This window comes from Desmodus rotundus, chromosome 7 (assembly GCF_022682495.2).
Source record: "Desmodus rotundus isolate HL8 chromosome 7, HLdesRot8A.1, whole genome shotgun sequence".
NCBI lineage: Eukaryota > Metazoa > Chordata > Mammalia > Chiroptera > Phyllostomidae > Desmodus > Desmodus rotundus.
Window position 1 is genome coordinate 95,590,479 of NC_071393.1, and position 16,087 is coordinate 95,606,565.

The 16,087-nt window shown below is 40.1% G+C and overlaps 2 protein-coding genes and 3 non-coding genes across 6 annotated transcripts in view; 1 reads left to right on the forward strand and 4 right to left on the reverse strand.

Moving 5' to 3' along the window:
- Positions 1-1,046: 1,046 nt before the first annotated feature.
- On the reverse strand, positions 1,047-6,114 carry RPL4 (ribosomal protein L4). The gene is made up of 10 exons (XM_024567279.3): positions 5,960-6,114; positions 4,470-4,641; positions 4,173-4,279; positions 3,688-3,826; positions 3,213-3,337; positions 2,545-2,674; positions 2,235-2,391; positions 1,856-1,939; positions 1,437-1,557; positions 1,047-1,352 (listed from the first exon to the last, which is right to left on the reverse strand). The coding sequence occupies exons 1-10, from the start codon at positions 5,960-5,962 to the stop codon at positions 1,122-1,124; spliced, it is 1,269 nt and encodes a 422-aa protein (XP_024423047.3). The 5' UTR covers positions 5,963-6,114; the 3' UTR covers positions 1,047-1,121.
- LOC112312064 (small nucleolar RNA SNORD18) lies at positions 3,434-3,505 on the reverse strand. Its single transcript, XR_002975518.1, has one exon. It is a non-coding gene; the product is annotated as a small nucleolar RNA SNORD18 (small nucleolar RNA).
- On the reverse strand, positions 3,888-3,986 carry LOC112312066 (small nucleolar RNA SNORD16). The gene has a single exon (XR_002975520.1). It is a non-coding gene; the product is annotated as a small nucleolar RNA SNORD16 (small nucleolar RNA).
- On the reverse strand, positions 4,351-4,421 carry LOC112312065 (small nucleolar RNA SNORD18). The gene has a single exon (XR_002975519.1). It is a non-coding gene; the product is annotated as a small nucleolar RNA SNORD18 (small nucleolar RNA).
- Positions 6,115-6,146: 32 nt separating the features above from the next.
- The window catches only part of ZWILCH (zwilch kinetochore protein), a 33,996-nt gene continuing 24,055 nt past the window's right edge, over positions 6,147-16,087 (forward strand). Inside the window, exons 1-3 of one of the 2 annotated variants that reach the window (XM_045201698.2) lie at positions 6,147-6,556; positions 8,444-8,495; positions 13,445-13,540. In XM_045201698.2, coding sequence (XP_045057633.1) covers positions 6,504-6,556; positions 8,444-8,495; positions 13,445-13,540 — 201 coding nt within the window. In that variant the 5' untranslated portion in view covers positions 6,147-6,503. The remainder of the gene's footprint in view (positions 6,557-8,443; positions 8,496-13,444; positions 13,541-16,087) is intronic. The other variant, XM_045201696.3, reaches the window with a different exon arrangement.

Below are 16,087 nucleotides of genomic sequence, written 5' to 3' on the forward strand. Positions count from 1 at the left end.
GAACAGTATGGAACCGGGAGATAAAACTAATGTGACGTTGGATTTATATTTTAAATTTGATTTTAGAGAGGGAAACATCGATGCTGCTGCTCCACTTCATGCAATGGTCAATTTTTGTATGTGCCCCGAGGACCAAGTGCAACCTTGGCCTATGGGACATTCTAACCAATGGAGCAACCTGCCTAGGGTTAAGTGGTTAACACCACGAAACCTCCTTTTGAAGGCAGATTATCAGCAACATCCAGCACAGAAACAAGCTCCCATGTTGGTTGTTGGAGGCAGATTCCCAGTTGCATGAAAATGTTTCCCAGGAGACCGCGGAAGTGAGCATGAAAATAAAGCAGCCAGCAAATTGGAAGATGGTGCCCTTATGAGCTAGGGAACTGGGATCTCTGGAATCTGCAAATGGATTGTCACTCTTGCCTCAGCTTTGACTGCCAATAGGAAGGAAAAAACCCCCCTAACATGAAGTCAACTCTAGGGTAATGACATTCAACCATCTAAAAGAAAAAACTAACATGCCTTGGGTACATGCTTGACCAACATATGCATTCCAGAATATGCAAACTGGAAAATACTTCTGGCACTATTCCAAGAGCCAAAACAGGAGGGCGGCAAGCATACCCTCTAAGCCTTGTCCCAGGTTGTACACAAGCACTCTTAAGGAAACCGGGTTTTCTCACTGCTGCATCTCAGATGTGCATTCTGATCACGCCCTCCTGTGGTTACTAGAAATGTCAAATCTTTATGAAATTCTCTAGTTTTTTTGGGGGGGGGGGGGTGGCAGTTAAATTTTAACAGTTTCGGTGTATTTCTGATTCAAGTTTTCTCACTACTATCTCTTTCTCAAAACATTGCTTACAAAATGGATTGGACTTTACATTATATTTATGGAGCATTCTCCCTTCAATTCAACAGCATGGACTTTGTATAAATCCAACAATCCATTTTAGACCAGACCGTTAACAAATGAAAGGCTGGGGTTATAGAGAACAAGTGTCACCAGAAACAATTCTAAGCAAGAGTCACACAACAGATGCAACGAGTCATGTTTCTCACTGCCTTTGACACATTTATTCAAAACTAGCTGTCTGTGCTTTATGGGATAAACAACTGTAAGTTTATGCCACAGGCTTCTTTTCTTCCGTGGTGGGCTTCTTCTCTGCAGGCTTCTTCTCGGCTGCTGGTTTCTTGGTAGCTGCAGCCTTTTTCCCCACCACAGGCTTCTTCTGCTTCTTAACGCCAACCACCTTCTTTCCTTTCTTTCCTACCACAGGCTTCTTGCCTGGAACCCCCTTCTCATCTGATTTGGCTTTTAGTGCTGCTGCTGCTCTATCCACCCGGAGCTTGTGCTGCAATAAATTAGGAAGAAAATCTAAAAAATCACATCTTTCTAAAGACTTGTTGTATCTGCAAAAACCCAAATTATCACTCACATTCCTGGCCTGGCGAAGAATAGTGTTCCGGCGCATGGTCTTTGCGTATGGATTTAACTTCAACATGATTCTCAGGTTTTTCAGTGGATTCTTCTTCAGGACTCTGCGATGAATCTTCTTGCTATTAAGAGATAGACAGTATATTAACATTTTATTCCATTATCCACATTTTTAAGAACCCTCACCCAAGGACATGCTTTTTAAAAAACTGACTTTAGAGGCAAGGAGAGAGCAGCAGTCACTGGCTGCCTCCCATACACACCCTGACCAGGGATCAAAGCTACAACCTTTTGGTGTATGGAACTGACACTCCAATTAACTGAGCCAACCAGCCAGGCCTACATTACCCACGGTTTACAAATAACCAACTCATTATAGTGATGTTGGGGCAAGAATTACTGTAAATACCGCAACTTTACCGTGGTGCTCGGAGGGCTCGTTGGATCTCTGGACTTTTTAAGATTCTGCTGAGGTCTGTATTGAGCATCTTGTGCATGGGAAGGCTGAAAGAAAAATCAAGAAAATGTTGAAAAGATGCCCAATTCTTATTTCTCATGTGATTAAAATGAACCTCAATGTTTAACCATTTAAAGCTCCCCAGAATTCAATGAAAATTTTCAACTCCCCTATCACTCCCCACAGCATCTCACCATATCAGCATATTGCATTTGTACATACAGGGAAATAGCAACACAAAACAATCCACTTAGACTAAAACACGCAAACCAACTCTGAATGTGAACAGGCATGGTATAAACATCTATGAATGGATTCATATGTGAATATGCAGACACTCACTTGTAGTTACTCTTGAGGGAGGCTGCTTTACGCCAAGTGCCATACAGATCATCTAACTTGCGGAAAGCACTTTCAGTCCAAATGCAGAAACGGCCCACATGCCCACCAGGAGCAAGTTTCAAAATGTTCAGTTTGCTTACATTAAGCAGAGTAATTCCTTTTAAAGGGAAAGGAGAATTCAGGAATGTGTATTTCAACAGAAGAAACACAAATCGTCTTACACGGACCGTAAGTGGAATCTCATCATAATAAAAGTTGAGTAAATTTGCATAGTTCAGGGTATCAAACACGAAAGCAGTAGAATAATTACCAGGAATGTTTCTGAAGGCTTTGTTGATACCGTTGTCCTCATTATAAATGATGCAGGGCCCCCTGCGCTGGATCCGACGACGGTTTCTCATTTTGCCCTTGCCAGCTCTCATTCGCTGAGAGGCATAGACCTATGAAGCGAGGAGGTTTTGTGTTCTGATTAAGACTATCCTGTAATGGATCTTCAGAGTTAAAAACCACATATATAGACAATGGTATACCACGTAGCCTAGGGACGTAGTTAAGAAGGATACCTCCCATCTATGTTTGTGTTAAGCACTGAGTCACAGGAGGACAAAACCACCTAACACATTTCTCAGACTGTATCTCTGTTAAGCAGTGCGTGACTATAACACGGTTCCAGTGTACTTGCTCGCACACGTAATCATATCCAAGACTTGTGGTTAATACTACCCTTCAGCAATCTTTAAAAAAAAAAAATTACTGATTTTTCTGAGAGAAAGACAAAGAATCAAAAACATCAATTTGTGGTTGCACTTATGGGCGCATTCATTAGTTGATTCTTGTATGTGCCCTGACTGGGTACTGAACGTGCAAACTTGCAGGCATACTGGGGTGATGTCCCAACAAAATTACCCAGCCAAGGCAGCAATGTTTTGAAAATTAAATTCTGACAAATTTGTGAAGGACTACCAACGTTAAACCTACCTTTTTGATATCATTCCAGGCCTTAAGCTTCTTAAGAAGCAAAACAGCCTCCTTGGTTTTCTTGTAGCTTTCAACTTTATCTTCAACCACCAAAGGAAGTTCAGGAACTTCCTCAATACGATGACCTGACAAAGCCAATTAACACTGAGCTGGTTACCCTGAAACTTTTGAAAAATGGAAAGTTTACATAACCCACAAAAGCAAAGTGGTATACAATTTACCCAATCAGAACTTCCACAAATATCATGTGTTTCAGAAACACGGACCAATTAAGTGGAATCTCATCATTTTGACAGTTAAAAACAACAGGCAACATGAAGTAGAAAGTTTTCTAATAAACTAAATCACTGTATTTGAATTACTTCCATGTTATAGTATTCACGGGTAACTGATTTGTCAGACTGAACAGAGTATTTGGTAGAAGGAAAAAATGGGTATCCTGTACCACTCCTGCAATATAAAATACATCACAAACCTTTAGACATGACCAGCGCTGGTAAGGCCGAGGCAGCTAGGGCAGAGCAGATTGCGTATCGTTTCTGTGTTGTGTTCACTCTGCGGTGCCAACGGCGCCAGGTTTTGGTTGGTGCAAACATGCGGCCCCCACGACACATCTATTTTTCTAAGTTAAGAATCATATTTCTCAAATGTTAGGAATTAAAAAAGGTTATGTCTTGCTCAGTAAGAATTTTCGTCAACCTCCTGAACCAGCTTACTGACAGCAGGCAACTGTCGCCGAGAACAGAGTAAGACGCAAATTACAACATCATTGCAAGTAAAACTTTCTAACGTAAAGCCACTGTTGGAATCTTCCAGATTCTAAATCTGTCTAGAGTTAGCTAAACACTATTAGTATTTTGGACAAAAATATTTTCAAACTACTAACATGAATAAACCAGGACCAGTCTGCTAAATTCCATGACGGCTGATAAGTAGGTAGTGACAAAAAAAAAAAGATACGTTTCCAAAAGCACCCTGGCCGGAACGATGAGTTCCACCACCTCGAACTCTGGGAATTCGAGCCACAGCTCTACCAGTACCCCACGACTCGGCACTGGTTTGATGTCCTGAAATTGGAAAGAAATAAAGTTTTAGCTACCCCACCATATCAATGTGACAGTTATGCACGGCAGCAAACAGCATCAGAACATCCAGGAAAATCATCTGATTCAGAAACACGGACCAATGGAGTGGAATGTCATCACTGCTGTTAAGCAGCTCTTAAAACATCAAAACATGAAAGATCCAAATCCATACCTGCCAATTCACTGACAGCATAGGGCTGTCTATTGTTTTTGCGCAAGTTGGTGTGAACAAAGTTCACAATATCTGGTCGAATGGGAGCCTTGAACACAGCAGGCAAAGTGACATTTTTGCCAGATGATTCCCCCTTTTCGGAGTACACTGATATCAGCGGACGAGCACACGCCTGGGAAAAAGGAAAACGTATTTATACTGACAAGAAATGTCAGAAGCACTCTTCTCATGTGCCATCAATGCCATTAAATGCTCAGTTACAAGAGTCCAGAGTTTAGTGAGGGTGACACTGCCTAAAGCTAAAACAAGGGCTACGTTACAAACGCGTCACGTCTACTAACTTCAATAATTCTTACCTGGAAGAACACTTAGAATCAAGTTGTACTACATAATTTTCTAAGAGAATGGTTTATCACTAAGCTTTCAAACCAGGGTTCACAAAGTGAAATGACTGAAACAACACTTTGGGGTTTTTTGGGTTTGTTTTTTTTTTTTGAGAATTTGAGAATTGAGAAAGATTCGAGAATGCAGATTAAAACCACTACCTAAACTTTCACCCCAAATGTCAGCAAATCTTGCCTACAATTCTATTCCTCCAAACTTCCATCCTTGCCCCCTTTATCCCATTCTATACTCATTTTTCAAAACTTACTAATAAAAACACTGATTGTTACTTTTTGCCCAACCTTCTCCAAAGACTGACCACCTGAAAATAAAACCGACAAGTCCGGAGCATGGCCTATACAATCTGGTGAACCTCCTGCCCACTCGCTTCAGACACACTGTTTCTGATTGTTTAATGCCCACCTGCTCCCTCCTTTTCAATTCCCAATGTGCAAAGAACTCACTACCACCAACATTACTGTGAATTTTACGCCTAACTCAATTACACTCTAATCAACAGCAGTTTTTTGCCCATTCTGTTCATCAGCAATACTATGAGCGGGCTGAGTTCTAAAAGATTTAGAGGACACCAAGTCAAACTCTTAAGGGGAGTAGAAACCTTTTGATAGAGGACATTCTTAAGGTGAACAGACTGGAATTCAGATAAATGGTGGAAATACAAATATTTAAAAACAAATCTGCCTCAAAAGATAGAATATTCTTTATTAATCAGCACCTGGAGCTACAAGGCCTAAAACTGACTCACCACGACTCTTAGGACTCAAGAACTCCCAAATTTTCAGTACAGCTCGTGCCTTTTAAGATCAAGGAAAGCTACAACGCCAAAAGACCCTCTGCGCCAGAGAATCATATGGTGTCTTGCGTTGTTTCCAGAAGCTGGAGCACCCTGTGCCTGAAGGCCCACGTTGCCTCTAAGATGGCCGCCGTATGGCCCCACTACCCAACTCCCCTCAACAAACAGATGCATTTGGTCCATGTCTCCTTTTCCCTACTTCCCCTCCATAAGATCTTATGCCCTGAACCCTCAATCCACTCCTGCCGGCCCAACAGATGGGGAAAGACCAGAAGGGAAAAGTTCTACTCACCATGGCGTTGAGAGGAGAAAGCACACTCCTCTCGGCCCGGCGGCTCCCACAGGAAAAGGAAATACTTAGCACTTCCTCGTTCTATATGTAACCTTCACCTCGTCTCCCATCCTGCTCCGCCTCAGGACCAATCCAGAGCCACAAAATCTCTCTGTACCACTCTAAAAAAAAAAATACAGTATTATTTCTTCATATGGGTAAAATTACGGTAACTTGACTTCCAAAGTCCACAATAGCGCTTAGAAACGAGGGACTCCTTTTCGCGGAATAATTCATAAGTAGGCGTGTCAACTCTCGCGAGATGAGGTGTCTTTCCCTTCAACTACTGTAAAGTATTATAGCTTTCTCTTATGGAAAAGAAAAATTACAGGGACGGGAAGAATCGCTGTGTGCTGTAAAAGAAAACTTTGACTTGTGAACAAACCGGCCCTGTTGTGGGCTGGTGGAAGTAGTCCCGGCGGGGGTGGGGTCAGGGCTCCAGACGTCAGCGTCCGGCGCGCAGTTTGGTTTGGCGGTGTTTGCTCTGCTGTCCGGCTCTGGCGGGATGTGGTCGCGAATGAACCGAGCCGCTGAGGAGTTCTACACTCGACTCCTGCAGTGAGTTGTAGCCCTTCCTCTTGGCTAGATTGCGCGAACGGCATTACTCCCTCCGGGTATCTCGATTTCTCCCCCTCAAGCCTGTGGCCACAGCTTTGGGGATTAGCGCCTTGTCAGTTCTCGGTGGCGCGCACGTTACCGACTAAGTTAGCTGCCCAGGGTCCGGGCGTTGGGCGGAGGCCAGTTATCCGCTCCAGTGTGCGGTTGGCCCTGGGGAGGCTTGGTTGTAGTGTAGTTTAAGAGAAAATATCCACGTTATCGATCGCGGTGGAAGGTGACAATTTTCCAAGAGGTACTTTATTCATTGTGAAAACGCATATAACTTGCAATGCTAGAGGCACCTTCCAGTATATGGAAAACTACGTGTTGGCATCTTTCATCGTTTTAAAGCCTTGCTGTAGTCTATTCAAGATAGTTATCATATGAGCCATAGTTATAATGTGATGGTGTGTTGGCTTTTTTAAGCACCTTTATTTTACTGTGCTCTAAGATTGCATTTTATTCTCATAGTGAGGTACTAGTACCAAAGGGGATTCCGTCTACTCCTGCATCCAAGTAAAAATTGAATCTAGTAGTTATCAGATTTGAGCGTGCATGAGAAGCACCTGGAGCACTGTCAAAACACAGATTGCTGGGCCCCACCTCCAGGGTTTCTGATTTAGTAGGTCTGGGTGGGGCCAAACAATTCGCCGTTCTAACTAAGTACAGGGGAAGCAGCTGCTGCGGGCTTGACACCACGGTTTGAGAACCACTGGTATGATCTAACCCCGTGTTTTCTAAATGCTATAAATGTTCATTGTTTATTGCTTTTTTTCTGCTTACAAAAATGGTCATTCTGGTCAATTTTTTGATCATTATAGAATGTACATTGGCTTTTTTTTTTAACCTAACAATGTCTTCGATAGCTTTCAGTATGAGAGCCTATAGGTCTGTTTTTTTTTTTAATTAACTGCTGTATAATTCATTCTATAGCTTGAGAAATATACATATGCTTGAGAAATGATTGTTGATTGACTAACATCCCTGAGTTATACATTAAAGACAAACGTTTTTAAGAATAAGTCACAGTCTTGTCCAAAAGAGCAAAAGTGAATCAGTCTCAAGCCTATATCTCCTGGTTTTATTTTAGTAAGTCATAGAGTAGAGAAAATAATAAATGGTATCCTGAAACAATTCCTTTGGGTTCCTTTAGGTCTCTAAAGATTCTTTTTTCAAAGTGTAGAGCAGGCATTCGGGTATGTTAATGATTTATAGTTTTACATGCTTTGGGATCACTATTTTAAAGCTTTTTTAAAAATGATTTTATCTTATCGTTAGAGGGGAAGGGAGGGAGGGTAACATCAATGTGTGGTTGTCTCTCGTGCACCCTCTGCTGGGGACCTGGCCCACAACCCAGGCATGTGCCCGGACTGGGACAAACGTAGAGGGAGAATACATGCTTCCATTTTAGCCGTGGAAATCTAGGACCTGGGAGCCTTAAATAAGTTCACTGTGGTGGCCCACTGATTCATTGGCAGGTCAGAATCCAGTCGTCTTTACTTCCTAAAAGTCTTGTGGTAAATTACGTTTTAATAGTGGCTAGTAATATGTTTTAAAAAATAAAAGAGTGGAAGTGGGTCCTCTAATTTACTACTGTCTCTTAGGAGCAGTTGTACCCAGTTGTGGGCTGCAGTCTGTTAATCTCTACTACATCTCCTTTTTCTCTCTTTCCCTTAACCCAATACTCTTTTCTGCTTTTTTTGCCTCTCTTCCCAACACAGGACTGCCACGACTGCTTTTGCATTTTGCTTCCTCACTGTTGCCACATAGAGATGAAATGATTACTAACTCCTGAGTTGAAATGATGATACTGTAACTCTATTTTTCACATGTGGTTCTTCATTACAGGGAATTTGATGAAGAAAAGAAAGGAATCGGTAAAGACTCATTTATCTATGAGGTATGAAAAACTTCCTTGGTTTTCAACATAACTCAATAATCCTAAAATTGTGAGTTTTAAACAGTAGGGTTTATTGAAATTAATTTACATACTGTAAATTTCATCTTTTTAGAGTCTACTTCTATGAGTTTTTACAAATGCATTCAGTCATATAATCAAGACATAGAACATATCTAACATCTCCAAAAATGTCCTCATGTCCCTTTATACGTAACCCTTTCCTCTGTTCCCAGGCCCTGGCAACCACTGATGTGTTTTTTATCTCTGTTTTCTGTCTTCTAGTTTGCCTTTTCCAGAATTTCATGTAAATAAAATCATACACTATGTAGCCTTTTGGATTTGGCTTATATCAATGAGTATAATGCATTTGAGATTCATCTAATTTGTTGTATATATGAGTAGTTCATTCTTTACATTGTTGAAAAGTGTTCCATTGTGTGGATGCACTGGGTATCCATTTACCAGCTGATGGACACTTGGATTGTTCCAGGTTTTGATAGTTATGAATAAAGCTGCTAAAACATGTACGAATTTATTAAGCATCTAATATATGCCAACCATTCCATAGATAAACTCCCCATAAAGTTTAACCCATAAAATAATTAGTAAACTAAAGTAAATTATACATTAAAAGGGAAATAAGCTGGGGAGAAATAGTCATAAGTGATAAGGGTTAATATCCACATATAAAAAACATATGATTCCAGTCAAGATGGCGGCATAGGTAAACACAGCTCACCTCTTTGCAAAACCATGTCAAAATTACAGCAAAACATCTGACTGCAAAAACCAGCAGGACTGAGTCAGTGGAAGAAACTGTTGAAGTCCCAAGCAGTTCCCCGTAAAGAATCCACACATGGACTTACTCAGACTTACTCCCTCTGAGCTCTAGCACCAGGGTTACAGCTTGAAAGGCACCAGTGGCACACAGGGAGGAACTGAAGTGTCTGGCATCAAGTTGGGAGCTGGAGAACAGGTTTGTCCCAGACAGAAAGGCAGGTAGAGGTAATCGTCCCTTTTCAGAGCCTTCACCCCACAGAGTCTCAGAGCCAGCAGGCAGGTACCAAATCTGAGACTCCATCAACTCAGCTAACACTGCCCTGCCCTGGAGATCCAGATACTCCATGCCACCCAACTTACAGACCCACACAAACTGTTAACTGTGACTTTTCAGTATGAATGGCTGGTCTTGGCTCATGTTTCACAACTTCCTAGATCCTATCAAAAAAGCAACAGCCTACCTCATTAAGCACCCAGACCCTGTACCTCTTGCTAAGTGGCCCCAAGCCTGGCACTAGCAGCAGCTAGCCTAGATTCACAGCTTGGCTTTGCCTGGGAATCTCCAAGCCCAGCACAAGTAGGAGCCATCTCAGATTTCTTTATAGTTCAGGCAGGGTGGCCCTGGCAGGGACATAGGTGGTGGCTGACTTTAGATTGCATCACCTGGAAAACTCCAGGGCCTGTGCTCTCAGTGGACAGCTACAGACCATGTCAGAGCATCACGACTCTGCCCCTGCACAGCTTATCCTCCACGGAGGGTGGAGGTTGGTGGTCAGTGGTCACAGCCAGTCTTTGCAGCTGACTGGCCTGGGGAAATCCCTCCCATGGACTTGCCAACAGCAGCCAACGCTCAATTACAAGAGGAGGGTATACTCAGCCAACATGAAGGGCACTCCTCAATTACCCAGCTTGGGTGATAGGGGAGGCTTTGCCACTGAGCCTTACAGGACACCTGTTAGATTGGTCCACACTACCAAGACATGGAGTCATAGCAGCTCTACCTAATACATAGAAACAAACACAGGAGGCTGCCAAATCAAGGAGACAAAGAAACATGACCCAAATGAAAGAACAGATCAAAACTGCAGAAAAAGAGCTAAATGAAATGGAGATCAGCAATCTATCAGATGCAGTGTCAAAACACTTGTTATAAGGATGCTCAAGGACCTTAGTGAGGATCTTAGCAGCATAAAAAAGATAAAATCAGAAACAATGGATACACTAATTGAAATAAAGAACAATTTACAGGGAAACAACAGTAGATTGGATGAAGCCAAGAATCAATGATTTGGAATATAAGGAAGCAAGAAACAACCAATCAGAACAACAAGAAGAATAAAGAATGCAGAAAAAAAAAAATTGAGGCTAGTGTAAGCAGCCTCTGGGACAACTTCAAGAGGTCTAACATTTGCATCATAGGGGCGCCAGAAGGAGGAGAGAAAGAACAAGAAATTGGAAATCTATTTGAAAAAATGAAAGAAAACTTCCCTAATTTAGTGAAGGAAATAGACATGCAAGTCCAGGAAGCACAGAGTCCCAAATAAGATGGATGCAAAGAGGCCCACTCCAAAAAAATCATAATTAAAGTGCCAAAGGTTAAAGGTAAAGAGAGAATCTTAAAAGCAGTAAGAGAAAAGCAGTTAGTTACCTACAGGGGAGTTCCCATAAGACTGTCAGCTGATTTCTCAAAAGAAACTTTGCAGGCTAGAAGGACTTGGCAATAAATATTCAAAGTCATGAAAAGCAGGGACCTACAGCCAAGATTGCTCTACCCAGCAAAGATATCATTTAGAATTGAAAGGCAGATAAAGAGCTTCCCAGACAAAAAAACTAAAGGAGTTCATCATCACCAAACCATTACTATATGAAATGTTAAAGATACTTATTTAAGAAAAAGAAGATCAAAACTATGAACAATAAGGTAGCAAAAATAACTACCAACAGTTGAATCTAACAGTTGAATCTAAAAAACAAATTAAGCAAACAAGAAAAACAGAGACAGAATCATGGATATGGAGAGTGTTTTGTTGGTTGCCAGGTGGGAGGGGAGTTTGGGGGAATGGGTAAAACTGAGGGGATTAAGAAGTATAAATTGGTAGTCACAGATTAGCCATGGGGATATAAAGTACAGTAGGAGATGGAGTAGCCATAGAACTTATACACATGACCCATGGACATGAACAATGGTGGGGGGATTACCTGAGGGAGTGGGGGGTGCTTGGTGGAGGGGAGCAAGGGGGAAAATTGGGACAACAGTAATGGCATAATAAGACAATTTTAAAAATTAAAAAAAATAATCATTCATACATTCATTCAATATATACCGTATTTTTCGGACTATGAGATGCACCAGACCATACTACGTACCTAGGTTTTAGAGGAGGAAAATAGGAAAAAAAAAAACCCTGCTCCACCAACGCCGCCCCCACCCCAAGTGAGCCAGGTAAGCTACATTTGGACTATAAGACATACCCCTATTTCCTCCCAAATTTGGGGGGTGCGTCTTACAGTCCGAAAAACATGGTATTCAGTAACTGTATAATATATGCTAGAAAAAACATAAAAAGCTCTTTAAAATCAATAAGAAAAAGACAACTATATTAGGACACAAGTAATCACAGGAAGAAAAATACAAATATAGTTATCTTCACTATCTGAATTCTCGCTAACCAAACTCAGAAATTCATTAGATTCAAGTAAATGTATTAATCCTTCCCTATATGAATTCTTGCCACTTGATACCTATATTAATTTCCTAGGGCTACTGTAACAAAGTCCCACAAATTTGGTTTGCTTAAAACATCAGAAATATATTCTCTTAACGGTTCTGGAGACCAGGAGTCTGGAATCAAGGTGTCAACAGGGCCGTGTTCCCACTGAAGGCTCTGGGAAAAGTTCTTTCCTTGCCTCCTTGCATTTGGTGCTGTCTAACAATCCTTGCTCTCTGAACTCGGTATCTAAGTGCTTCAATATCCAAAATAAGAAATTAAACACACTTAAATAATGAGAGATATTTGTCAATAATAAGCATACTAGAGGCTGTTCACCTTCATTAGTAATCAAATAAATGAAAATTAAAACAATAACAGGATACTATTTTTTGCAATGAGATGGTAAAAATAAAATACTCGAATATTGATATAAGTGATAGGAATGCAAATATGTGGGTATGGTGTATTTGAAAGGCAATTTGGCAATATCAATATGATTTTATGTATTCATCTTAAGAAAGTAATTCAAGATGACCATTAACAATTTTTTATTATATCAAATAACGTGAAACTACCTAAATGTCAAACATTTGAAATTAGTTATATGATGATAGAGCCATGATACTGGACAGCCAAAGACCATTTAATGGCATGAGATTTCATGACATACACGTTTAAAATTTTTTTTTATCCTCACCCAAGGACATTTCTCATTGCTTTTAGAAAGAGGGAAAGGGAGAGAGAGAAACATCGGTCGGTTGCCTCCCATATACACCCAGACCAGGGACCGTATGCACCTGGACTGGGGATCCAACCCACAACCTTCTGCTTATCTGATGACGCTCCAACCAACTGAACCACACCAGCTAGGGCAGGAATATCCCACTTTTGTTAAGCAAAATCCTATCTAGATATCTAAATAATGGATACATTTCTATTTACATAGATTTGTTTATATTCCTGGAAAAAGTGCTGGCAAAATATGTGCCAATAAGTTTAATAACAGTAGTGATTACCCTGGCTAGTGGAATTATAGGTGAGTTTTTAAACATTTCTTTTAGCTTTCTATTTTCAGACTTTTCTACAGTAAATGTGTATGGTAATTGGAATGAAAGACTGCATTTCCTATAAACAGATAAAGTTCTAAATTCCATCTTCTAATCAGGAGAAAGGATAATATTTTGTAAAGGGTTACTTTTGTGGTTCATAACAGTAAATTCAGAAATGATTAGAGGAAAAGGCAATCAATGTGATCCTAATTTAAACAAAAAGACTACAAGGCAGAGTGCGATTTAGGTGGGCCTTGAAACACGTGTAGGTATAGATATGAGCTACATTTTCTAAACATGAAAAGTAATGTGGGCAAAAAAATTACTTGCGTAGAACTGGTGTTTATTTAAATATTTGCACAAATATTAAACACATAAAACATTGCTTGACAACCTCTGTTTTTACTAGGCCGATGTCCAAGTGCAATTGATCAGCAAAGGCCAACCAAATCCTTTGAAAACTATTCTAAATGAAAATGATGTAGTATTCATCTTGGAAAGAGTGGTAAGTGGTTCTTGGCCTTTGTGGTGGTTTTATTGTTAATTTGGTTTTGTGGGAATAATCTCAGATGTATACATTTTTTTTTTAAGATTTTTGTTTTTTTATTTTAGACAGAGGGAAAGGGAGGGAGAAAGAGAGGGAGAGAAACATCAATGTGTGGTTGCCTCTGACACGCCCCCTGTTGGGGACCTGGGCCACAACCCAGGCATGTGCCCTGACTGGGAATCAAACCAGTGACCCTTTGTTTCACAGGCTGGCGCTCAATCTACTGAGCCCCACCAGCCAGGGCTCAAGTGTATACATTTTTTTATCAGTATATTTAAAAGTAGATTCTAATTCTTTTAGGAATAAGTACAGTGATGTTCAATAGAAATATGTGAAACATGTAATTAAAAATTTTCTGGTAGCCTCATTAAAAAATAGATAAATGATATCATATGGTAATATTTACTTTTAAGAATGTTATGAATGGAATCATACAGTGTGTAACCTTTTGAGTTTGGCTTTCACTCAGTATAATGCCTTTGAGATCCTTCCAAGTTGTGTGTGTATCAGTGTTTCATTCCTTTTAATTGTGAAGTGGTGTCTCATGATATGTCTATACCACAGTTCATTTACCTATTCACCCTTTGAAGGACATTTGGGTTATTTTCAGTCTTCAGTGATCCTGAAAAGAGCTGCTATGATAATTTTTGTTCATATTTTTGTGTGCACTTAACTTTTAAGTACAGTAAGTACTCTCAGGCGTGGGATTGCTGGATCTGCAATTAGGGTCAGTAATTTTTTTAAAATTTAATCTATCTGAAATTATAATTTCAACACCTAATGTAAAAATCACTAATGAGATGTTTCAAGTTCTTTTTTTCCATACTATATCTTTAAAATCTGATGTGTATTTTACACATGTATCTCATTTCAAGTGCTCAGTAGCCACATGTGGCTATTGTATATTGAACAGCACAGCACAGGTAGCTATGACTCATGAAGTTCTATTTTAATTTTGTTTAACTGTAATAAGAGGGAACTTCTTATTTTGTTTCACTTTATAATTACAACCTGAAACCTTTTTATTTTAATTATGGTAACTGTTTTGGCAGTTGTGGTTCTTACCCAGTGCTGATAATACTGTCACATGACAGGATTGCTTGGGGCAGCCATTCCTTTGGTTACATCATTTCCTGAGGTAGATGGGAACAGGCTCTAATAGGGGAAAGTGGATGTTCCTTTAGAAGGACCACCTCTGTCTGCTTTAGGACCCTCATGCTGTCTGGCCAGGCATGGTAGTGAATGAACAAGCTCTTTATTTTAAATACACACACGAAGACTTTCTGAGGAGGGAGCTACTTTGTCTTTTATGTTAGTGCATAGGTATTATTAGTGCTTATCTGTGGTGGACAAATGCTAGGAAAATAATAATCAGTGAATTATGTGGTTGAATTTAGATTTGTGTCATGGGGAGAAGGGGAAATGTATGTACATAAAGCAAAAGCTGAAAAAAATGAATATGGTCAGGTAAAGATAAATTATCTTGAAAAAGGTAAAGATGAATGGGGGGCATTTGTGGAAATCTGGGCGAGGATACTAGGTAGAACCCAGGTAACTTGGAGTTAGGGTTACCTAGATTTCAGCGAGGCCCTGTCGTTTTTGGGCAGGGAACAATTAAAATGGCCTTTGTCTCTGCAAAGGTCAGTAAGGCTTAATGCATAAGTGTTAGATACATAAATGCTGAAAAGTAGAACAGAGAAAAAATGACATTTCTTGGATACCTCTAGTTCTATGAACTTTTTGGAAAGCTAGGCTTGGAAGGGAATAAAATCTGGAATATGGCAAAACCAATTCAAAGTTGAGGAAGCATCTAGGTTTGATTCCTATTAGATCGGCAGAGGACTTACTGCCAGAAGAGACTACGTAGATTCAAATGTTGGCTTTGCACTCAGCAGCTCTGTTATTATCCTAGGCAACTTATTTAGCCACTCATTACCTGTTTTCTCATGTCTAAAACGGGGTCAGTAATAATATCTATCTCAGGGCTTTTATGAAGAATAAGAGAAAACTTAGAGTGATAGCTGGTACCTAGTTATGCTTAGGAAATATTAACTCATAATTATTGTTACTCTTGGCAAGATTAAGCTAGTTATCTAGTTAAACAGATAGATATCAGAACCCTGTAACACAAATGAGAGTTGATAGCCCTAAGAGGAATAGCTTTTAGGAATCTTCGAATTTTGAGAGTGAAGAATCCAACAAAATCAGGGACTTTCCTGTGGGTTTCCCTTGGTATTTGGTCTTTAGCTTATCATTAGGTACACGTTGAAGCACTTTTTTTCCTAATGGCATCGGATGGTTCCTTCATCAACAGCAACTCAGAGCAGTATCTTTTGATAGAAAATACTTCTAATGGCAAGATGTGTTGGTACCAAACTGCTTTGTAGGTATGATTTTTCGATAGCCAAATCATTTGTGCTTAAAGTTTTAGAAATCGATGCATTTTGTTCTAGCATAATGAAGAGTCGACTTTTATGTTCTTTTACACAGTTAAATAATTTTAAA